Below are 24,953 nucleotides of genomic sequence, written 5' to 3'. Positions count from 1 at the left end.
TTGTTCCCAGTGCATGCCATGGTTTTAGCTAGAAAACAGGAGCCAAAAGTGATTTGATGAATTGTGCTGCATTCTCTCATTACATTAACTAGTATGGACAACAGGGAATGCTGGGCTTTCTCTCATGATAGCTGTAACATAAGGCCTGGTGGAAAAGGATCTGCTCTACAACAGTCAACTCAGCTCCACAGCGGGGAAAAAAATTTGGGGTCTGCTTTATATATGCAGCCTGATGTTAATTCCAAATGGCATCTCACCTTCTTGTAATGTTTCACACAGATGCAAAAGTGAGAAGTGTTAGCAAACACTTCAGGTTTTAAGAAAATTATCCTTACAGTTCCAAAGCTTATTACATCTTTCTGACCAATTTTCTGACATGAAGGGATGATTATAATAATTTTAAAATGTTTCATGAAGTAACATACAGTATGCATGTGATGTATGCTGTAACAAAATTCAAAGTTGTGATAAATCTGCAACCACCTGTGCAAAACAAAATTATTCAAAAAAGAAAAAAGAAAAAAAAAAGAAAAAAAAAAGGCAGACAAGCTAATACTGCAAATAACCCATGAGTGAGGAGAAAAGTATCATAGAATCACTGAGTGACTTGAGTTGGAAGGGACCTTCAAGATCATCCAGTTCCAACCCTCCTGCCATGGGTAGGGACACTTTCCACTAGACCATGTTGCTCAAAGCCCCATCCACCTGGCCTCGAATGCTGCCAGGGATGGGGCATCCACAACTTCTCTGGGCAATCTGGTCCAGTGCCTTACCAGCCTCCCAGTAAAGAATTTCTTCCTAATATCTAAACTGCCCTCTTTCAGTTTAAAGCCAATGCCCCTTGTCCTGTTGCTACATACCCTTGTCAAAAGCCCATCTTCAGCTCTTTTACAGGATCCCTTTAGGTACTAGAAGGCTGCTCTAAACTCTCTCCTGAGCCTTCTCTTCTTCAGGTTGAACAACCCCAACTCTCTCAGTCTGTCTTCAATGAGAGGTGCTCCAGCCCTCTGATCACCTTCAGAATCTTGACTGTCATTTCTTTTGCCTAATTCTGAGTTAAAAAAAAAAAGTGAAGGGAATAGATCTAAGAAAGTGTCATTGGATTGCCTCATTAAGTTTTAGCAGACATGTTTTGCAGAATTATCTTACTTAACATGTATTTTCAGTGCTACTACACTCATGTAGCAATTCCATGCACTTTCACATTTACTTTTGGTACCATAATTTTTTCATGCAAAAGTAACACCAAAAAAAGCATTCTTGTGTCTATGCTGGGCTTAATAGTGATTAAGCCCTCTAGAGCTAACACACTGTCATCATAGCTGTATCTTTTTATACAGAATAATAGGATGAAGCAACATAATGGTACACTTGTACAGCAAACCCAATACTGGATGAACCACACAGTTGTGTTGACAATGCTGATTAACTGCTCTACCTTGCATTTGCAGAGATTAATTTCATGTGAAAGTATCCTAATAATAGATGTTCAGACTGAGCTCTGCTATTACACAACAGGACAGTAAATTGACCAGTAGGAGATTTGGGTCTTGCTGAGAGATAATCATGAATACCTGTCAGTACAGCAGTCAGTCTACTTCCAAACAACCTAAAAATACACACCCTGCTTATGCTCGCATGGAGAAAAACATGTGATGTCTTCAGCATATCCAAAGGCTAACCAGGCAATGAGTGGTTTAGTCTCAAGCTGCTAAAATTTCCTTTGAATACTTCTGCCTGATGCATAGTAAACCAAATCAGCTAAAAGGATGCCTGGTCTATAACCTTATTTGTGAGAGTGTCATTCCAGGTCTGTCCCCTTTTTCAATGCAATAAAGTAGGCATTCACACACTAAATATGTACAAATAAACCTTAGTAGTCAGTATTTATGACTTATTTTCTGTTGCAGGACCCTTAAAAAAGTATTATTGCAGTGCCTGTTAAGGCCTCCTGCAGCACTGACTGCAACTATTAAAACTCAGTCCCTATTGTTTATGTGACTTTTGTCCTTTATTCCACCATTGTCTGAATTATTTTTCCTTTAATTCATTCCTTCTGAGGTTTTGATCCTTCCCCCCCTATGCAGACATTAGGCAAGAAGGGCTTCTCAAGGGTATGACGTGCTGCTCAAAGCCACTGAAGACTCAGTAGGACAGGCCACGTATCATTCCATTTAGTTCAAACACAACACAGAACTTCAAAAGTCTATTCCAGTTGTCAATTTTATTCAAAAGGTGTCTGCTATACATTTTTAATATATAGAAATAAATATGAAAGGCCTATACAAATATGAACACTTAAAAGAGTACCAATACTGCCCTTCATTTTTTTTACTCATCTTTCAATACTTAAAGGGACAAAATTGCAGCAAACAGCCCACATATTTAGTAAAATAAATTTTACAAAATCTCTGATAAAAAATGTCTGTTCATGTCTAACAGAACTTTTTAGACTGAGTTTTCTTTTACATATATATGCAACCTCAACACAAAATATGTTCATCTGCCTTTGAGATGTTCACAATATAGACTGATGCACATTTTCTTCAAGTTGGACAGTTAAAAAAAAGGTCATACTTAATTTATATTCCAATGCAGGAATTTGGCATTATCATTTTAATGACATACTGTGTTAATATTTTTTAAACACATACCAATAAATAAAAAAGAACACAATTCTGCCTTCAAATGAAACCAAAGTCATTTAAAAAACTTTAGAATGGGCATTTGCTTTTGTATAACATGATTCTTCCCAAAGCTTTAAAAAAAACTTAATTTAACTCCACATAAAATGCTTTTGATATAAAATAACATCATAAGTAAGCTTTTTGCTTCCTGTAAACCATAACTGATAGTAAAACATCACTTTATGCAAAAGTGTCTAATGTAGGGCATCATCCACATGCACTTATGTAATGTCACTAATTTAAACATTTAAAGGAGCATAAAGCAATGTATGTGCTGAAATGGTGAGAGGAATGGATACTAAATCGAATACAACTGTTCCTTCAAAATTTGGGTGTTGGGGTTTTTTTGGAGGGCATGCGTGGAGGTTTTTTAAGAAAAGGTCAAGCCCCAACAATATTGAAAGGAGACGATGTCATACAGCAAAAACCTCTTTTGTCTTTCCTTAAGGAATTTGTCCTCATCCCAAAACCAAAACTGTCCCAAATGTTAATTTAAGAACTGTAGATTAAACTTGCTGGAAATCAGAAGAAATATTTCAGATATTTCCTAATTGGAAATAAAAGCACAGGTTTTAGTTCAGAAAAAATATAACAATACAATTTGCTGTAAATGCACAATAGCCCAATCCTGCAACTCCTTCCTGTTGATTCAATTGTTTTCACTTAAGGAAAGTATATAGAACTTCCACCTCAACCCTGATTTAATAACTTATGTAAATACCTGTTTGAAGAATATGTATGTTTAACACTTTACCCACATACTAGATCTAAAGGCTATTTGGGAATGTCTATCCTGTTTTTCAAAAGAACTTCTATTTTTAAAGAGTGTTGTAATCATTTTTTCTTCCCTTCAAAATAAACCTTTGTGAGCTCATCTTACAAAACAGTACTCCCATTTCCACTTCTTGACATTTAAATGCTTGGCTCATTCTTTCAGAAGAGAATTTGTAGATTAAATGAGAAATATACAGGACAAGTCTCTAGTGAACAGCAGATACCCAATATGGCTTGGCTTGAAACAGGAGCTGTGTTGCAGGGTTCTCATTCACTGCATCGGAGTGGTTTCTGTAACAGACTTCCTTGGATCACTGCAGTTCTCTAATCAATTTTGACTTCTCCAAATTCTTTCTGAGCTCACCCAGTAAAACCAAACACTTTCCAGCACAGGTTTTGCAGTCATTGCTAGAGGTTCTGCAGGCCAAAGGTTGACTGTATTTCACTAGTGTTAGAGTAACAACCTACGGAGAGTTTTCCTACGTGTTGCACAGCATTAATCTGGCCTGAAAAACCTACTTACAGTAATGAGGATAAAAAACAGTAAGACTCCATCTCTGGGTGAGGGGGGTGGGAGAGATGTCAATGCACCAAAAAAAAAGGACAGATCATGAACACAAAGGCTTTCCAAAAAAACAAACCAAAAAACAATGACCCAGACACTTTCAAGGTAGGAATGCATTTATCAAAAATTAAACTTTGCTCCGTTATGAATGATTTGAAGTTTGGGTTCCTGAGCTTGATACTTGACAGGGGAAAGGGCAAGGGCAAGTGATTTCTACCTTAAATTATACAGCAGTATCTTTAGGACAGTATTTAAAACCTATTATTAGAAGAATTAATAATTTGCAAATGTGACTTTAAGAATATTATATCTAAAGAGTAGTTTATAGTAGTTTAAGTTCAGGAGACCTTAATCATCTTTCTCATGTGTTTGAAATCGTTCCATTAAAGCCCTAAATATATTTCCTGGTATTTTCTGATGTTTTTCTATTAGAGCTTGGATTGCTGCTTTTGTCTGTAGGGAAAGAGAAAAGGTTTTGGTCAGATTACATCATCTTTATGTAGCTCACACATTAGCACAATTTCTAGGCTCTTCTTCATCCTTTCAAATGCCACAGAACTACTGCAAGTACAAAATACTATTTTTCCATATTTAAGCCCACAAGATGTGATTGCAGCTACACTGCCATGGAACAGACCAACAAACTAGTGCTTTTTTTTTCTGGTAGCTGAGTTCACAAACTCTATTAGTGATACGCAAAAATAAAATGACAAACAGAGTAAAACACCCAGGTTTGCATCAGTAACACTCTTCCAGTGTCCATGAACTTTCCTTCTACACACACTCAGAAGCAGCACTGGAAACACCATTGTGTCTTAGCACATTTGACTTGTACGAAGCAATGATCCCTGCATCCAAGTCCCCAAAAGGAACCAGTCCTGTAAATGACGCTTAGGTCACTTAGCTGCATGTGACAGCAGCCTTCACTTTCACTCAAAACCCAACCGGGCCAAGGAGTTCACAGCAGCCATTCTTATTATATAAAAGCTCTATAGGGAACATTCAAAGCAGGGCACTATCCAGAAGTTGTGGTGAGGACACACTGTAGCCTTCCTATTCTGCCTCAAGAAGCACAGACTAGAGAATTCTTAAGGCCAGAGGCAGAACAGAGAATTATTTGACTTTGTAAACCAATGGTGAGCAAGGGCAGATGATTGTTGGTAGAAGCTCCCACTGTTCATATGAAGTACGTGATCAGCTGTTAAGTCCTGGAGAAGGACTTTATAGATCTGGTCCTAAGTGTTTCCAAAGATCTAAAATTTGTATTAGGTAAAAAAAGTGAGCTTAATTTTTTTCTATATAAAATTGAAAAATGCATACTGTGCCATAGCATGATACATGAGATACAACTTTAAAATCACTCTAATTAGGATTCTAGGGAAGTCACATTCTAGGGGCCTTTTCCAGAAGAATTTGCATTTAAGTCAGAAGCAAGTGAGGGTTGGCACAAATTAAGATGCCAATGCATGTTTGAAAGCCATTGAAATACACATTCTCTCCTGAAAGCCAACAATTCTGACATCCTGTCAGACTGAATCCCCAAAAGAAACAACCAATTTTCCATAACCAGGGCTTAAGATAACGCAGATAAACAATTTAAGATAAACATTTAAGCCATTTTGCAGAGATCTAATCAGAGGGTAAACAGACGAGGAGAGACAACTAAACTGACACCTGCATAGTCAAGAAGTCTCCTTCTCTCAAGTGAAGTTTTCAGAATGTTCTGAGTGACAATCTGTGGAGCTTTCAAAAATGGTTATTTCAGTCCCCTCCATCTCACTGCTCCACCATTTAACTGGTTTATGTCTTGCACTGTGAAATCTATTAATAAACTGAATGAACATGAGGACCTGACAATCCTTTCTACAAAGCACCTAAATCTGAACATTTAAAAGTTAATTTGTTGGGTGAGAAACTAGAGGAAATAGAAACACACTAAACAAAGCAGTGAAATTATTTCACTTATTTTTTTTACTGTATGAAATTCCAACAGCTTGTGAACACAGATTTGCTCTGTTTGAAAGGCTTCATCCGTATCTTTCTGAAAAGACTAAGATGCAGAACACTTCCTCCTGGATGAAGTGCTTCTCTGTTTATCAACCCAGAGCTGTCTTATCTGACTGAACTTCTTCAGTCTTTAAAGCAAGTTGTTTCTCAAAGCAAATAGAGGGTGTAATAAACTTTAGAAGACCTAGAACAGCTGCAAGTTGTAGTAATAAAAAGATAGTATTTAAGGCCATTCAGACTTAAACAAGTCCAAAACTAACTAATGATTCCATCAATTTTTATAACTGGCTCCTAGGCAGAAATCACTTGAAAAATCTATTGCAGTTTTTTCTATCAGAACATTATTGAGTCCATCATCAGCAAATTTGCTGATGACACCAAATTGGGAGGGAGTGTCTCCAAGGGCTCAATGAAGATATTCCAATGGGATGAAGTTGGTTTATCAGATCTTATCCACTGAAAGTCTTTAAGCAAGGGCTCAAAGCTAGAGGGTGCTTTAGAAGACCTAGAACAGCTGCAAGTTGTAGTAATAAAAAGATAGTATTTAAGGCCATTCAGACTTAAACAAGTCCAAAACTAACTAATGATTCCATCAATTTTTATAACTGGCTCCTAGGCAGAAATCACTTGAAAAATCTATTGCAGTTTTTTCTATCAGAACATTCAATATTTAAAACAAAATAAAAATCTATATCATATCTTACCTTTGCAGCTAGTTCCTCAGCAGTCATATTTGGTTCATATGGAATGGGTTCTCCGATAAATGTACGTAGCTTGACTGGAAACCCACCATACAGGGGAACTAATGGCAATCTAATACGTTCATATAGTGACCTAAATATTTCTAATGTGAAAAAATTTTAGGGGAAAGCAGGAGAAAGAAAGGTAGGAGCGGGGAGAATGGATTAGAGAGAGAGAGAGAGAGAGAGATTATTCTGTAAAGTTTTTTTCCCCATATGTCTCAACATTGAAATTGTACTCTAGCCCCCAAACCAGACTCTTTAAAACAATGTGTCATCTCAATTGGTGTTCTACCTTTGACTTTCATTTTCCAAAAGCTGCATTAATGCTAACATCAGACTTGTTTTCTACCCTAACTTGGTGTGGAATCTTTCCTCCAAAGAGTAGCTGAAACAAGAAGGAAGAAGAGAAAAATTCAACAGCTGCCTGTCTGGAGAGGACAGGAATGCTATGCAAACCAGGTTACAGGTTCAGCTCATTTTACAGGTTAGTTAAGTGCTTTAGTATTGGAAGACTGCACTGGTCAGTCCCACAGTGGTCTAGAGAATCAGAAATAGCCTTATCTGCCTAAAGGTCAGCCATACTAACACACTGAATTGCTCTTTCAGATCACACACTGGTTGCAGTTAAACAATATAAAAAGAGAGAAAAAACAGGTATTTCAATCAGCTCTAAGAGGACACATGATCTTTGCCACATGCCACCTTTTAAGCATTTATCCCAAATGTACCCAGAAGACATTCTTTGAATAATGCTTGCTAATATTATCTTTCTCAATTGCAGACAAGACATTCCATTAACTGATGTGTTGGCATAAGAAAATCCTTATCAATCAAGACGTGGAATTATCTGTACACAACCTATAAAAACAACTATTCAAAAACTACTAAAACTGGAGTAACACCTCCAGTGATAAAGAGAGTTTAATTCCTCTAACAATTCTGCTGTAGTATGCAAGGAGCATGAATGATTTTGGCTTAAATTTCTTCTCTTTGGGATGATTCTCCTGAACACAGCAACAATTAATTGCTGTTTATTTTTGTACGTGACAAATGTGTGAATTATTCTGAGCATCTGCATGTGATGCCTTGGCTTTCTCCATGCAATATTTAGTTCTTAATCAGAAGGGGAGAGAAACAGAACTGTGTTGCTCCTGTAATCCTCTAATGAAAGTGATGATACCATACTTGAGGCAGAACACGTGGTGTGGAAGAGACAGTTCAGGCCCCTTCTGCTAGATATTAAGTTGAAGAGCTTAAAAAAAAAGGGAGTTGAACACTAGAAAATGAGCAGAGATGTGGACATCTAATCATCCCAGAGCTGGATGCTTCAGACACAGACCCATCTATTCCTTTCTGTCCGGAAGTCCCACAGAGATGAGGAAAAAGAGCTGGCAAATGCAAGTTTTTGTAAGGAACTACAGGTCTAGTGCAGAATAGTAAAGCAATTACAGATTAAATAATAGTCCAAATCACTCAAAATTTAACCACAGGTAAAGGTGTAAGTACAGAGCTTTAGGAGAACATTTAAAGGAATTATGTGTCAGCTGCAAACCTGTTTGCTTTGCTTCTTAACAGATAGGAGAAAACCTAGGGTTGGCCTAGCAGATATAAGCAGAGAAAAAAGCGCTGTAAATCTTTCTGACTTTTTCTGGCTCCTTTTTCCTTTCTTCTACTGCTTCTGTAAAGGAACACTTACATGGAAAGTAATTTAGATGAGCCAATACCACGTCTACTGCTGATATTAAATCCTAATAACATCTCTGAACTCTAACAGAGAGCAAACCTCAAGAAACAAGGCTGCATTAAATCTGAAATTTATATGGGAATTATTTCTACAGAGATAGGCTAAACACACGCAAAAAGAAACTACAAAAAAAATAGAAAATATCTTACTTATTCCTCCTAATGTCCTAAAGCCTTCTCGAACGTTTTGTGTAAACATAGGAATGATGGGCTAGGAGGGAAAAAAAATAATTAAGAATTTAATGAAGATAGCTCTAACTGAAAATCTTCTACCTCACTTAAACACAACAAGCAAATTAATCCAAGAAGACTGTCTCAGACAAGGACATATAGAGAGCAAAACAAGTATTCTTAATTTCTTCTGTGACTTTCTGCCATGAGGTTTCAAACTGGAGAATACTACAAGATTTCAAGGAGTCACTGTTTCACCAAGTCCATTTTCTCAAAGCAGTCCAGAATTTCAGAACCTATGGAGCATTTAGGAGTCCCTCCCCCATCTAGCAGTGTTTGCACAGTTGTGACTTAAGTGTTTAAACCTCTTACCTAATTTGTAGTTATGCTCAAAGGGAAGAATTCACAGGATTAGGACACTAAACTTGTCTGATTCGTCTCTGCTACGCTGATGGTATTGCTTCACACATGATGTGTCATACATGTCCATGATTTATTTCTGCTGATGAATACTTGGAATGGTGTTGAATATTTCAAGTTTTTATTGCTGTTTTTGTTTACTGCAAACAGCTGTCAAGATTTACAAGAACCGTGAGGGGGGCAACTACTATATGAAGTTTTTCACTATCATTTTATGGCATGTACCCACTGTACATAGCATCATCAGAAATACAGAACTCTTCATGGGATCTTCATGCACTCAGATTCTTAAAAACTTTTTAAAAACAAGCATGGAGATGAGCTAGTACATGAAACTTTTCAGAAAGGTATCACATTGGGGGTTTTTTGGGCGAAAAAAAAAAGTCTGTAAATAATACGATGCAGTTACAGAGAATAAAAGGAAGTGCAGTTGCATAACCTGGAACATTTTACTTTTGACATAGAAGTAGAGATTTTTGTATGCACCGAGTTAGCTTATATGACAAAAATTCTGGTAAACAAACTGCTGAAATGAGACAATTTCAAGGAGTTGAAGGTTCTGATTTTAGACACATTTTTCTGATGTTTCAGACACATTTTTCTTTCCATGAGGAGTTCTGCTTACAATTCAAGGTGACTTAAAGTTCATTTTTAATCTAAATAAAAATATTTTTTCCACTTTCAGCCTGCCTCTGACACTATTCCTTTTTCACTGCATCTCTCAGTTGTTTTTTTTTTGGGGGGGGTGATGAAGCTACAACACCCTTTTGAGTGCATAAGAGGAACCGAACACATTCAATAAAATAAATGTAATGAGTACAGCCATAGTTGAATCTCAGGTATGACCTTTCACATGCTATTACAATACATTAGTAAAATCTAAACCTCTTGAAAACACCCTGTTTAAGCAGTGTTATTTTCCTTGTGAGAAAAGCGACATACACTTGAGTCTTAAAAGTATTCTATTTCTGCATAAAATCCACAAATTTAACTAGTCTCTCTTTGACAGTACCTAAACATAAAACTTTTGGTGTGAGACTTACTTTTAAATTGGGTATATGCAGAGCTACAGACATATGCATGTACCTTTCAAGTACAAATATAGAATGAGAGGGACTCTGAAATTATTATTAAAATACTTACAATTCAAATATATCACACACTGTTCTGCCTTTCACGGCTGGTCCCCTATGAATAAGTATCTGCCTGTTGACCAAGCACAGTGCTATACATTACGACTGAAGGGACAGTTCGCACCAGTGAACTCCTGCTGCTCCCGCTGTATGCCCTGGATTTTACTACTATAAAATGCCAATACAGTGCATAGTGCCAGTAAGTCTATACTCTACTGGGTCACAGCATACTTCAGTGAAAGGAGCAACAGAAATGTTGATGTAGGGTTGCTTCCCAACCATTCTGGTCAGGGGTTAAGCCATCACAATCCTGACCAGTTATGTGTAAAACAGCAGACCCTTGTAACAGAAATCATCCTGTATTTCATCTCTCATTCTTTTAAACTCTGTATTTCCTCAACACACTATTTTTAGCTGACTCTAAAGCCTTCTTATCTATCAAAGGCAACAAAAAGAGTACTGAAGTGCAGTTATGAGAGCAAGTAGACCATACTCATGACAGTCAATGTAACAGCAAATATACATAATCAAAACAGCTTTCCCTGGAACAAAGTACCAGTAAGTTAGCATTCTCTGCTTCTCTTCCATGACCTGTCATACTTACCACTTTTGCATCAATGGCCACCTGAGCAAAGCCTTTCCGATCACTCCACAAAATAGTGTACATCTCATCACTAAAGAGTGCTTCCCGAACTCCACCTGGGGCAATGGCTAACAAGTTCCTTCAGAGTACTGACACAAGCTTCTCTTGGTCCAGGTATAACTCCATGTACATCAAGTAATATCTTAAAACCTGTAGGGTAAGACAATATTAATTCAGAGTACTGAAGTGCAGTTATGAGAGCAAGTAGACCATACTCATGACAGTCAATGTAACAGCAAATATACAATAATCAAAACAGCTTTCCCTGGAACAAAGTACCAGTAAGTTAGCATTCTCTGCTTCTCTTCCATGACCTGTCATACTTACCACTTTTGCATCAATGGCCACCTGAGCAAAGCCTTTCCGATCACTCCACAAAATAGTGTACATCTCATCACTAAAGAGTGCTTCCCGAACTCCACCTGGGGCAATGGCTAACAAGTGGCCCTCCTTCAGAGTACTGACACAAGCTTCTCTTGGTCCAGGTATAACTCCATGTACATCAAGTAATATCTTAAAACCTGTAGGGTAAGACAATATTAATTCAGAAAATGTTCATTCATACTGCTATTGAGTACAGATTCCCAACACAGAACAGTATGGCTAAAACTTATTTGTCTAACAAGCTGTAGCCCCAAGTCCCCAAGAGGGACTGAAGCATTAAGTTGTGCTTATAGATTTTAGTCTGCAAAGTTGATGATTTAGGGTTTCGGCGGCTTTTTGTCATAGTACAGTGAGGTGATACCTCACTGTCAGGACTAAACGGAAAAAAATTGGCACTGCAACATCTTTCAGGTGTTCCTTCAAAGGAGTTAAGTTGGCTCCAGGGCACTGGCTCCTTGCCCAAGCTCTACTGTTCAAATGTAGCACAGTCCAAATAAAATACAACGAGAAGCAATACCAGCAAATCGTTGTGGTTTTTTTGTTTTGTGAACTTTGGCAAAGCCCAGTTGTGCAAAAGGAGAATGATTCATTTTCTTTGTCATTCTCTGCATTACAGATCACTGCAGCACTTGACTCCCTGGCTTAGTCTGTGAGTACCTGTGAGTACCTTTCATACAAAGATCTGGCAAGCCTGAATTGGGTATATTCATCTTCTGTTAATATTATAACTGATTTTTTTAACCTAAGGTTACATAAACTCCTCCTATCATCTTGAATTTGAAACGTCATACTGACCCCACTCTCCAAGAAACAGCAGAACATCAAAAATTTGCTTACAAGCATCAAATGGGAGCATACCTGATGAATTTAGACTAAGATTAAAGGACATAACTAGCATTAAACTCTGTTTGCAGGAAATCAGTCCTGTTAACTGGTTCAATAAATTTCAAATTCATACAGTATTTTTGAGTACTACATACCAAAATGGGAACTTTGGACGTCTGAGCAGCATGGGAAACATTATTTCTTTTTCTGGAAGTTTCCCACTGAGGCAAACAACCTTATCAGTCACAGACAAGGAAACAGAACTGATCTAGTCCAGTTTGCCTCTCAATAACAAATTAAAAGATGTTACTACGAACACACGTTTGTTACATACACTCACATGCTGAAGAAGTGTTAGAAATACAGTTAGGAAGACAGATCTGTCTTCCCTTACAGCTCGCATAAACTAAGGGCTTGAGAAGAAAAGCATGAGGCAACATATCATTAGTTTATTCTTAACTAAAATCTGATCTCTAACTAGTCTTTGTTGTTGGTGTGAGTATAATTACCCCTGATTCATCTCTATACACAGTCATGATCTGTCCACAAACATGACAACAGAACAAACACAAGCTGCACTACACCTGTCACATATTTTGCTGTGCCCGTCTCGCACACTGCTGGTGACATTCGCAATCTTCATCTAGTATAGCGTTTGCACAGAGGACACCTGAAATACAGTTATCCTAAAGTAAATTCATTTCTTTCAGGTGTTTTGTTTGTGGGATCTTCAACAGCTGGTTTTTACAATGTTTTGTATTCCCAAACTAATTAAAGCTCTCTGGAAAGTACTTGGTGGTAAGAAGCTGCCTGTCTCTAAGTCCTTCCTATCAGTGAGCTCAAGAGATAGACAAAACCGTTGAAGGGTTGGCTGAGCAGGAAAAGAGACTCCAACCTTCTTTTCTTCATTGGATATGCTGAGAAAGGGGTGGGCGGAAAGGTGCATGTGACAGAAGAATATCACGAGTCTGTTTAGTTCATGGATCAATAAAAAAAAAGAACAGAATATAGACAGAATACAGGCAAAAATTTGTACTACAGAAAAGTTGTGGGGGGAGGTTTCAAGTCTCCACAAAATTTCTCAGATGTATTTCCCCCCTTGGCTTTCAGTATAAACTTTATATTCTGAGCTGTACTTCATAACCTAGGCAGCAGAACATACATCACTATCAATGTCTCTGCTCCAGTAGCAAGGAAGAAGAACCTGTCTCCCTCAGAGCAGCAGAGAGACAGAAATTAGTGCAGTGGCCCTGAAGGGACAGCCAGGCTACCTGTGCCCAAGGCAAAGGTCATCATGAAGTCCGAAAAAACACTGGGGTAGTACCTGGCTGTTGCATGTAAGTGACCAAGAATCTATTTTTCCATTTTAAACAACAAAACAACTCTCAAAATTATCTAAACACAATTTTTCAGCCTTCCAGAGCATGAAGGGATGCTAATTCTTTGGGATAGCCAGAAATTTTATTCCACAGTCTAACTTGGACTCTGCCCTTTGCCCCAACAGACTCTTCCTTTATTTTCCACAATATTGTGTCTGCATCAATGTTTGAAAACCCTTAGGAGAGTACCCAGTAATGCCTTAACACTGCTATCAATATGTGCACCATACACTTTTCTCTAACTTAGCCCAAATGACTGTAACATCAGGGCTTCTCAGTCCCCTCTTAGCAAGATGGCAAGTATGTCATCTTTTTTCCATGGTTGTTGACCTTTAGGATCACAGACAGAGAGGAATCATTTAGATCATTGAATCCAACCTTCCACAATTGTAGGTAACCACATGTTTATGTCTGCAGAGCATCTAGTCCACAAGACACATATACAAGGTGTTGCAAAGTAACAGATGAGGAGCCACAGCCCCTTTCCTCTGGGACATTACAGGAGAGGGGCTGCCCCAAAATAGAAGGCAACCTTTTAAACAGGGGTTCCTAGATGACTCTAGGAATCAAATACAGCCCATACTTTAGGGGAGGGTGATGGAAAAGAACACAAGTGAAATCTTAGCCCTCACTGTATTCTTGGGGAAAAGACTTTCCCTTAGCTCAACCTTAGAAAAATTAATGTATTCCTGAGCATTACATGGCTAAGAATCCAAAAGAACCAGAAACCTGGAATATTGTTTTGGGTTTTTTCCCTGTGGCTAACCTCAAGTTATTAAAGGAAAAAGTAAAAAAAGAAGCCACATGACCATATTTCATATCCTTCTCCCACAAAATACAAGTAACAAAAGCATACTTAATGCCGACACAGAATAAACTGAGACAATCAAATAATTTCCTTTTGAAACGACGTGAAAGAAAGACACATTACAGAATCACAGAAGGTAATGTTCAGCAGGAATCTCCAGATAGGAGGTCTTCTATTAGGTTAGAAACCCTTTCATAAGTTATCAAGCCATATCTTTCAAGACTAAGTAGTAGGGAAAGGCATGTTTGACACACTGCAGGCTCATGAATCCCTTAAGAGGCACAGCAACATTTTACAAACGCACTCCAGTTAATTCAGGACAGCAGTGCCTCGTGCAGAGGATGCCATGAGACTGCGCCCTGGCAACTGTATACTGGTATGGACCGGAGATTCAGAGTCATGGGACAAGCCAGTCCTGACAGCTATTCATAGTAGATTTAATAATCATAAAACAAGAAGAATCATTAAATTATCTAATCCAAGTGTGTCTAACAGAACCCCCAAATCACTCCCCCATTTCCCCTGCATTGAGCATAATAACTTTTGGTTAAAAGATCTTCTGAAAAGGTGTCCACTTTAATTTGAAGATTTAATCAAGATTAGACAGCCTTAATACTAGGACAAAATTATGCAATCTCTTTGCTTTGATTCACAAGAGAAGCAGCATCTACCTTGCCAGTCATAGATTACTGTGCAGATTTTTAAACAATTCAGGACATTTTCTGGGCTCTTTGGGTTTGTCTTCCTTGAATAGCCTTAATTCCTTCACAGAAACAGAGAATTATGTAGATTGGAAGGAAGCTCTGGAGGTCATCTTGTACAACCTCCCACACAAAGCGGGTTCAACTAGATCAGGCTGCTCAGGGCCTCACCCAGTAGAGTTTTGAAAGTCTCCAGGGATGCAGATTCCCCAACTTGTCTTAGCAATCTGTTCAGGTGTCTGATCACTCTAATGGTAAAGTACCTTTCCACATGTCTAATCAAAATTTCCTGTGTTGCAACTGGTCTGTCTTGCTTCTCATTCTACCACTGTGCACCTGTCAGAAGAGTCTGACTCCCTCTTCTCTGCACCCTCCCGTTAGGTTGTTGAAGACAGCAACAATATCTTCCCCCACCCTGATCTGGTACAGATCAAACAAATCCAGTTCTCTCAGCCTCTCTGCATACACTGTGTGCTCCAGCCCTCCATCATCCACTGAACACACTCCAGTGTGTCAGTGTGTCCTGTACTGGGGAGTCCAAAACTGGATACCATACTGGGAGATGTGCTTGCACAGGTGTCAAGCCAAGGGAAAAAACCTTCGCTCAACCTGGTGGCTACAGTCATGCTAAAAAAAGCTCAGCGTGCAGTTCATCTTCTTTGCTGCAAACACACGCTGCTGACTCACACCCAACTTGTGGTCCACTAAAGGGCAAAGTCCTTTCCTGCAGAGCCACCTTTTACCCAGGGTACTGTTGCATGGAATTGTTCTATCCCAAATGCACAACTTTACATTTGCTTTTGCTGACTTTCATGAGGTTTCTGCCCGTTCATTTCTGTGAAGTCTCTCTGAACACAAGCTCTAACCCCCAGTATATCGACGGCTCCTCTAGTTTGGTATCATCGGTGAATTTGCTGTGCATCCTCCAACCCTTCATCCAGGGGTACAATAAAAACACTAAGCAACAGTGATCCCAGCATCAATCCCTCAGGAACGCCTGTAGAAACCAGCTGTTAGGTAGATGTTGTACTGCTGAACTCAGTTCTTCGAGATCAGCCATTCAGTCAGATGTCTTGCAATGCTACTAAATGATATTTGGGGGACTCACACTTAGAACCTTATTTCAAGGCAGAAATGGAGAAAATCAACATAATCTACCATCTGATAAACAACTGTGCATAAGTATTAATAGATACAACATGGAGCCAAGTCTGCATTATGAAATAGGCTGTACTGGTCAGCTGTATACAAAAGACTGGATAACTAACTCACAAATCTGAATCTGTTGGCAAAAGGAGTTGTAGAGGCAAAGCCACGCTGCGATCAGGATGAAAGTGTTGTTTTCAGGGACTAAGGCTGAAGGAAGATACTAGTATCTTGTGGACTAGGAAATAAAACTATTGACAAAACAATAGTTTTCTGAGTCGTTTCCACTAAAAGCATGAATACACTACAGAACACTCCTTGTAATTAATTTTGTGAATTGACAAGTTTTTAGTCACAAACTGAACTTGGGAAAAGAACTGGGTACTACTGTATTTCACACACACAAAAACCAAACCCCTCACATAATTAATTTCACCCATCAGCAGTGTATTTCAGTAGTCCAGTCAAAATATTGCCCTAAAGATATTTCTCATTTTCCTGATGCTTCACCTCGTGTGTCACCGTGAACATGTTGGACACTTCTACAGCTTTCCTCTTTTTGAAATTCTACTCAAAACAGTCTTCCTGGAGACAGGTTCCCCTGCTCACCATACTCAACTGGGTGGGATAAGAAAATACATTGTCTCTTCAGACTAGTATTTTTAACTTTAAGGGCATTGATTCCAAACAGTTTAATTGTTAATCAGGTTACACCACTGATTCTGACTATATTAATAAAAAAGAAACATCTTATTGAAGTCTTTGCTAATGATTAATAGAGAGACAACTGTTTCTCCTATGATCTCCTATTTATTTCTAAACACCCTAGAGTCATTGGAAGATGTTACCCAGAGAGGAGTATGACCCATCCTTGCATGGGCTAGTCTTGGAAACTCATTCTTGGTTGTAAAGAACATGTGAGAGGCAGCTCTACTTCAACACTTTCACTAAATTTGTCTGAATGTCTGTTCTAAAAGCTGTGTTCTTGTGATACAATTTTTATTACTTACACCATTAAAAAATTAAAGTAAGAGTTCCAAAACTGCTTGTTTATAATAAAGTATGTTACCTGGTAATCTAAAGACGAAATGATCAGCTACTACACAGCAGTGTCTCTTCATTGTCACGTGAAGTCTAGCCATGAAATAGATATAATCAACAGGAGTAGCTCCATGATAAAACACAACAAGCCCTGGTCCTTCAGGAATATTTTTGACACCATGAAGCTCATAACCTGTTAAAAGTGTAACAGATGTCAAAGTTTGATATAAATCTATCCTAAAGAAACTAACTCATAGCAAGCTGAAACCTATAGGTATTGAGAAGTGGTACAAGCAAAGTGACCTTTGCACTAGTCAAGAGGCAACTCGCACCATATACAGGAAATACAAGTTACTCCATAGAAATTAAAAGTTTAATTTAAGGTAGAAGTGCCACACTTAAAAAAAGAACTAAAAAATAAATTAAAACATCCAGTCTCACTGTCTTGAACTATACCATTTTCCCTTATTTTTTCAGTTCACTGTCTTCAAGGCTGCAAAGTCCTCTGAATCAATCATTCAAGAGAAATCACAACAAGGGCTGAAGTGGTAAAACAACTATTTCAAGCTATTATTAACCTTTTGAAGTTCATTGCCACCAGTGACTGTTTAAGAAGATTTGACATGACAGCATCCATTTACATGTCTCCTTTTACTCCAGGGTATGAAGCTTATCTTTGCTATTTGTATCCAAGTTATACCTGCTCCAGTTTTCCATCACTAAGCACTAAAAGCTAGTTGGGGCATTATATGCTTAGCTGAAAAACACATAAACACAATAAGTTTCTTACTGAACTTACATTTCTACTTAACAGTGCAGAATATGTTAATACAAAATATCAAAATGCATCAGTATAGAACATATTCAGTTAATATCCAGTAGTATTGTTACAGTATCTTGTTCATGGTTTTTGTAAAATAAATAAACAAAAAAAAACCAAAAACAACAACAAAAAAACCAACCAAACCCTGTCACTTACAAAGTTAACTAGGTTTGCAATTCCTATTCATTAATTTATTTTTAATTCTGAAGGTACTCTTGACTCTTCTCCCTCTGTTTTACTTTGTATACATGTGGAGCTGCAGCATATTGCAAGTGTATCATCTGTACCACCCCAAGTGACCACTAACTGTGCTCCATGCCAGCCAATCATACATACAGCACTGCCATAATAAACGTAAAGTTACAGGTACCATGCACCCATTTGGGGCATTGGTTTTGGGCTTTTAGGTTGTGGGGTTGTTTTTTCATTTGTTTTTTTTAATAATGCTGTGAGATTTGAGGATTAAAAGCTCTTCCTGTGATATATTGATTAATCAAGTGGGGAAAAAATAATTGCAAAACATTTCATTCTTTAGGAAGAGAAGTGTATAGATAACAAGGACACAGCTGGCAGGGCAGAAAAAAGTCACAGCTGCCATTGAGGGACTGGATAAGAATCTTTTCCGTGCAAATAAAAAGTTGAACCTTACAAAAAGAAAAAGTTACTAGGTTTAAAAGAGCCAAGGCCTTAAAAAAATCATTTTCTTATGAAAAAAAGTAAATAGCTTTTTATTGTGAAGTGAGCATTTTAAGCTCTTTGATGTAGCTGTTGATTTTGATGTAGTGTACTTTCCTAGATTTGAAAGTTACATCTTTGGCTTACAAAGCCTATCTGATACAGCTGCTGCACCATCTGGTTATCAATGCCTTGAAAACCTGCTTCCCTTTGACTAGAGAACAAATAGAGATGATTTTCAAGAAGGATTTGTTCTTTATGTAAATTGCTCTTAAGCATCTCTTTCTCCTTCAGCTGCATCTAGACTGAATAGCTCCGAAAGAGGCTTATGATTTCCTCAGAAAGAAAAGCCAAATCATTTATTAAGTCTGTCTTTATAAAGAAATAGTAGTAGAAGGACAAGGAACAGGGCCCTTAGTTTTGACATTCTAGTAGAGAAAGTAGCTGTCCAAAATAAAGACAGAAAGAAAATAAAAAAGTAGAGTCCTGTAACAGGCTCTAAAGTTAATTTCAAGAAGCAACTAGTGAGTGAATTGACACTTGGCATTCCTCTTAGCCCTCACTTGGCACTTTATGTAAAAAAATGTTTAAGCGCAATTAAATTATGCTAATATGTGCTGACATACTAGCTATCAAGGAACTGGCATTTAACTTCCAGTCTTCATATATTGATTATGAAATAATACAGATAATTGATCTAATTTTTAACATAACGGACATTTCAGGTCTTCTTCAAATGAGAAAATCCAGGGGTTGTTATAAAACATAGAAAAAAAAAAAGGCAATTAAAAATAGCCTATATATTTAACCAGAAGAAAGATCTCATTTGTAGCAGCAAAGGAATAAATGCATAAGGCAAAAATTTTACAATACAAAAAAAGACTCAATGGCTTTTTTTTTTTCTCTCAAGCACCACTGGCAGTCATTGATAAAACAGAAAGAAAACTAGCATGCAATAGCAGCAACAATCAGGTATATAATGATAATCTTGAAAGGTAAATGAGGAATAAGAGCTTCAGCAGGTTTTAATGAAAGTCAGATCTTGCTTACCATGCCATATTCTTCCGTGTCCGTCCCATAGGGTAGCCAACATTTCTTTTCCACCAATCCAAACATCATGAGAATAAGCTTCCTTTATTTCATTCTTCCTTTTATAAATATGAAGAAGGAGAATGGAAATGTAGAAGAGGGCAACAATAACTCCTGGAAGTATAAAAACTACTGCAAGTGGAAAAAGCACCCATACAAGGTAGAATGCATAACTCAGATAATCTCCAATATGCTCCACGCCAGTCCATTCTTGCAGAATGTAAGTCAGGCAAGTTAAGTAGGACATAGGTATCGGTCCTGCAATACAGGATTCATTTCCACCTGTCATTTCCTGTTCAAGTTTAAAAAAAAAAAAAAAAAGTAGATGAATAAATCTTCTAAAAAGATAGACCTGTCTTTATTTATTTATATATGTATTTCATATTTATTTATATATGTATTTCATATATGCATATATGCATTTTATTCACATACCACTTACCCCCCACACCCCAGCAGCACCTACTAGAAACATATACTTGAACTTTATAGTCCTTTTCTTTTGTGTACTTGAAATGTTGACAATTCTAATTTAGAAAGACAGTGCAACAGCTTAATCTCAGGCTAAGATTTTATCTCATTGAAAACTGTTCAACTTACACAGATTCAGAACATTTATATTGTTACCAACACCAATTAATACTGTATTTTCGATTTTCAGAAAGCTGTATTGATTAGTCTAATTTATTGTTATAGTAAAACGAAACCTTCTCCCAAGCATTAACTACAACAAGAAACAGAACAATCTCAAATCCAGTGCTGTAAAAAAGAAACCCCAGTGAACACTTCCACAACCATACGATGACTTAGTAAGAAGATGGTCTCAAATAAGAAACTCTCAGGCTTGGAGAGACTTTTAACTGTATCTGGAAGACCCAGAGCACAACAGAGAGGCAGCAGGAAAGACATGGGGGGAAAAAAAAGTCCTCTAAAAGATTTAACTGCTCTGGCTTTACTCTATGTATAAGAATTTCTCTTCTCCAGTGCCAGTTCCTAAGAAGTTCCTGGACTAGACCTCTCTGGGTTGGTATTTCAGGCTTTCTATAACTCTGGAGAAAGACTTTTCTTAGCTTTGTATGATTTAGGGGGAAAATTGCTATTCATTTCACCTTACAAATACAAGACAACCTGAATGCTTGGCTATTTTAGCTACAGTGCTTAATATCTTGAGAAACAAAAGTTAACCACCACTTTATTCTAGACTAGGATAAGACTTGACATTCTGCTAGTCAGGACTAGTAGAAGTTTTTCAAGAAGAAAAACACGTTGCAACTATAACACAGGATTGTAGGGAGAAACACATTAAGAACAATATTTCTGAAAGAATCTAAGCTCAAGGTTGTTGTGGTTTGGTTTTTTATTAGAATGTGACTTACAACATGTATGACTGCAGAGCTCTGATATTAGACTGACATATGTCAATCATGCCTTTACTCTCGCTCTGTTTTTGCATGCAACAAATGACTGAAATTCAGAAAGTTTGTTAATACTATCAGAACCCCAATGACAACAAAAGTTATGAAGCAGATCAGTTTTACTCGACATTTGCTACGAGACATTGAAACACGGACTATACCAGAACTCATCTCACTTATTTCCCCATCTCAGTTTTCCCTCACTCTCTCACAGACCAAGGATGTACCTTTTCCTTTGGATTTGAAATCGGCCTCCACCCACATTGCTCAAGATAACTCCTATTAATGAGAAGAAAGGTGATCTCATTACAAGGATTTTGCTTCAGCGATCCATGCCTGTTCCACTAATTCAGGCTTATAATATTTTGCTCCTCATCATGTTCTTTGCTACTCAGCATGACAATGTGACCAGCAGCTGATTTATCTTCAGCAGTGTATAAGCACATAGCATTAGTGACATGCACTTCACAGATTTCATGCACTTGTGTTTGGGGGTGTGCATTAGCGGGAAAGGAAGGGAGAGAGTGAGCATGTGGGAGAGCAAGAGAAAGCTCCTTCTCATTCCTGTTGCCAGAGCTGAACTCCAGAACCTGTCAGGCAGCAAACACCCACAGCAAGTATAAGAAACACAACTTGTGAGACCAAGTAGGATTTAGGAGTAGCATTCAACACCACAATATTTATCAGATTGTTATGCCTGGACTTCTACAGTGGCTCCGCCTACCACCTAGAGAACAATATGGAGCATGGGTTATGGCACAGAAACATTTTTTCAAAACTGAGAGGTGATTATGTAGCTTAAAAGATTACTTAAACTGTACTCTCCTACTGGTCATATTTTTAGTTGTTTACGGCTTTCTCCAAACCCAAAATCCCCATCAAGTAAATTTAAAGTCCTGTCTACACATGTCAGGCTTGCAAAAATATTACGTGTCCTCTTGCCTATTCCATGTAATACCTCAAATGCAATCATCACAGTTTTAAAAGTTTACTTGCATATTTATGTGCTAACCTGGAACAGAAATTAAAATCTGACATCTTGTGTGCTACCAGCCAGAGGCAAGATCTAAAGTACTGCCTTCTCTTAGGGACAGTCAGCTCTACTCTGAACAGTGTTGTTTACTCATCTTAAAGGGAATCATAGAATAATTCACACTGGAAAGGCTCATTGAACAGCACTTGTCCAATCTCTTCTAAGGAGTTTGATTATGTTGCTCAGTGCCATATCCAGTCCAGTTTGTATTATCTCCATGGATAGAGATTCCACAGCTTCTTTGGAAGCTGGGCCCCTAATCCAGTGCTTGAATACCTTCATGGTGAAAATGTTTCTCTTTATTCTAGTTAGAATTTCCCTTACTACACTCTGTGCCTGTTGCCTCCTGTCCCTTTGCTGCAAAGATTCTACTTCCCCCTCTCTACAACCACTCCTTAAGAGCAGGAGTAAGGTCCTTGCAATGTGGCTGCAATGGCAATGAAGAAGGGAAGGCAGATCATGACCAAAAAAAGCACAGGAGCTCCACACTGAACAAAGGTTCAACATGGTTCTTATATGCTACTAACTGGTAACAACACGTTGGTCTGTTCCAACTGTACAGCTACCTGCCCTATGACTGCACAGAGCAGTTAAAACTACAAGATAAAGCACACTGCCTTCTAGACACACCAGCAATGTCACTCTGATAAGGACCTCATCCAACCAGAGACCACCCTGCCTTCCCTGTCAGAGGTTCTCTGACATCTGCCATCAAAATCTAAAAACTAAAACTAAAACTAAAAACTACAACGGGGTTCAGTATAACTAAGTGTAGTACTACTAAGTCCCACCTTTAGCCAAGCTACAGGCAGAATCTCCCTGTAATATGAGCACATTCATATTTTAACTGACAGCACTGACACACTTGCTGTTGTGCAGTTCAAACTACATATTAAAAGTTCTAACTTCCTAATACAGCAGCTTCACACATTTCTACTCATTCAAAAGGATGCAGTCTCTCATTTGACTAATGACAGTACACACTGACTTACGCTTACTCTTAAGGCTTTACGCTGATAGTGAAGTGGAAACAAGGCTAACACACAACAATTCCTTCCACTGACTTCTGGCAAATAACCCAGAAAAGTCCTTAACTAAACTACAACAGTGGTCTTCAGCTGCAGTCCGCACATCCCGGTTAACTGAGACCCTACTGATCACGCTAGAAGGAGCAATTACGGACAGCAACGCACACTGCTGTAAACCGAGCACAGCACGATTCCAGCATGTACACGAAACGTCTAAGGGAAGCCTCTGGAGGACATTCCAGTATCTCCAAACAAGAAAGGCACTGCAAAGCAGGAGCTACGACGTGCCTCTGCCGACAGAAATACACGGCTCCGGAGAGCATTGCCACCAGAATCAGCAATGCCACCACAAACATACACAAAAAACCCCAAACAAACCAACCCAACAAACAAACAAACAAAAAACAACCAAAAAAAAAAAAAAAAAAAAAAAAAGAAGACCCTGATAATCCTGGTAATGGCACCTGCGACTGGAGAGATCCTAGAAGTCAGCGTGGTTTAGCCCTTGTTTTGGCACAAGAACTGGCCTGGCTCCTGAGCCGGCGGGACTACGTTGGTTCTGCAGGCGTGTGGGGGGACTCGAGTCCCCTTTCCTGGCACGAAGGACGCGATCCCGGCCCGGCTGCCCCCGCGCAGCGCCCGCGGCCGCCCCGCTCCCGCAGCCCCCGTCCCGACGGGAATCAAAGCCAGGCCCTGAGCCTGGGGGTGACCAAGACCTCCGGGAGACACCCGCGGGGTGGCGGCGGGGCCAGGCCCGAGCCGAGCCGAGCCGAGCCGGGCTGGGCCCCCGCATCGCGCCCGGCAGCACCCGCTCACCTTCCCCTGGCGGAGGCGGCTCCGGCTCCGGCCCCGCGTCCCTGCCGGAGCCCGGTTTTACTTCTCCGCCCGCCGCCCCCGCGGGGGCCGGGTGCCCGCGGGGCGGCGGGACCGGGGCGGCTCCGGCGGCGGGGCGAGGGCGGGAGGGCGCCCAGCGAGCGGGGGCGCGGGGGCAGCGTGGGCAGCGGGGAACTCCGCGCCGCCGGGGGCGCGGGACCCGCCCGGACCCGCGTCCCGCGCGCACCGCCCGACGCTTCCGCCGCGGCGGAAGCGGCGCGGGCGCCGCCAGGGGGCGCGCGCTCTCCGCGAGCGGGCGGGGCGGGAGGCGCCCTCTGGCGGAGCGGGCGGCATGGGCGGGGCGCCCGGGATCCCGGGATCTCAGAATCCATTAGGCGGGAAAACAACTCCGAGATCTTCGAGGTCAACCCACGACTGAACACCACCGTGTCAACTAGAACATGGCACTAAGTGCCACGTCCAGCCCTTCCTTAAACAGCTCCAGGGATGGTGACTCCACCACCTCCCCGGACAGCACATTCCAATGTGTAATCTCCTGGCACATTTATGACTATGTCCTCTCGTCCTGTCACTGGTTGTCTGGTAGAAGAGACCGACCCCTACACGGCTACAACCTCCTTTCAGGCAGCTGTAGAGCCATAAGGTCCGCCCTGAGACTCCTCCAGGCTGAACAACCCCAGCTCCCTCAGCCGCTCGGCTGTGGTGCTCGCTGGAAAATACTGGGTCCCACCCGTTCACCATGCTGCCTTCAGCACCACTCACTTCCCAGCCACCCCTTCCCAGTACCTGCCAGCCTGGGGTGAGTGTAAGCCCGCTTCTCCAGCCCCACCGGTGTTGCCAGAGCAGCAGCAACAGCAGCCGTACCTGGTACCACTGCTGCAGGAGT

At 39.7% G+C, this 24,953-nt stretch overlaps 1 protein-coding gene across 5 annotated transcripts; it reads right to left on the bottom strand.

The window, feature by feature from the left end:
• Window positions 1–2,205: 2,205 nt before the first annotated feature.
• LOC114002775 (transmembrane protein 68-like) lies at window positions 2,206–24,187 on the bottom strand. 5 transcript variants are annotated; one of them, XM_039390418.1, is made up of 8 exons: window positions 24,050–24,184; window positions 19,719–20,049; window positions 17,199–17,363; window positions 11,277–11,407; window positions 10,848–10,910; window positions 8,670–8,730; window positions 6,738–6,877; window positions 2,206–4,479 (listed from the first exon to the last, which is right to left on the bottom strand). In XM_039390418.1, exons 2-8 carry the CDS (start codon window positions 20,044–20,046, stop codon window positions 4,375–4,377), a joined length of 993 nt encoding a protein of 330 aa, XP_039246352.1. In that variant the 5' UTR covers window positions 20,047–20,049; window positions 24,050–24,184; the 3' UTR covers window positions 2,206–4,374. The 5 variants fall into 5 exon arrangements, 3 of the variants coding, with proteins under 3 accessions (XP_039246352.1, XP_039246353.1, XP_027604826.1); XM_039390419.1 differs by lacking the exon at window positions 24,050–24,184 and adding an exon at window positions 23,698–23,802; XM_027749025.2 differs by lacking the exon at window positions 10,848–10,910 and having other exon boundaries at window positions 11,214–11,407.
• Window positions 24,188–24,953: the final 766 nt, after the last annotated feature.

This window comes from Pipra filicauda, unplaced genomic scaffold (genome assembly GCF_003945595.2).
Source record: "Pipra filicauda isolate LSUMZ 115617 unplaced genomic scaffold, ASM394559v2 scaffold81_size6448238_pilon, whole genome shotgun sequence".
Taxonomy (NCBI): domain Eukaryota; kingdom Metazoa; phylum Chordata; class Aves; order Passeriformes; family Pipridae; genus Pipra; species Pipra filicauda.
The sequence above is the reverse complement of the archived record's forward strand: the minus strand, read 5'-3'. Positions and strand labels throughout refer to the sequence as shown.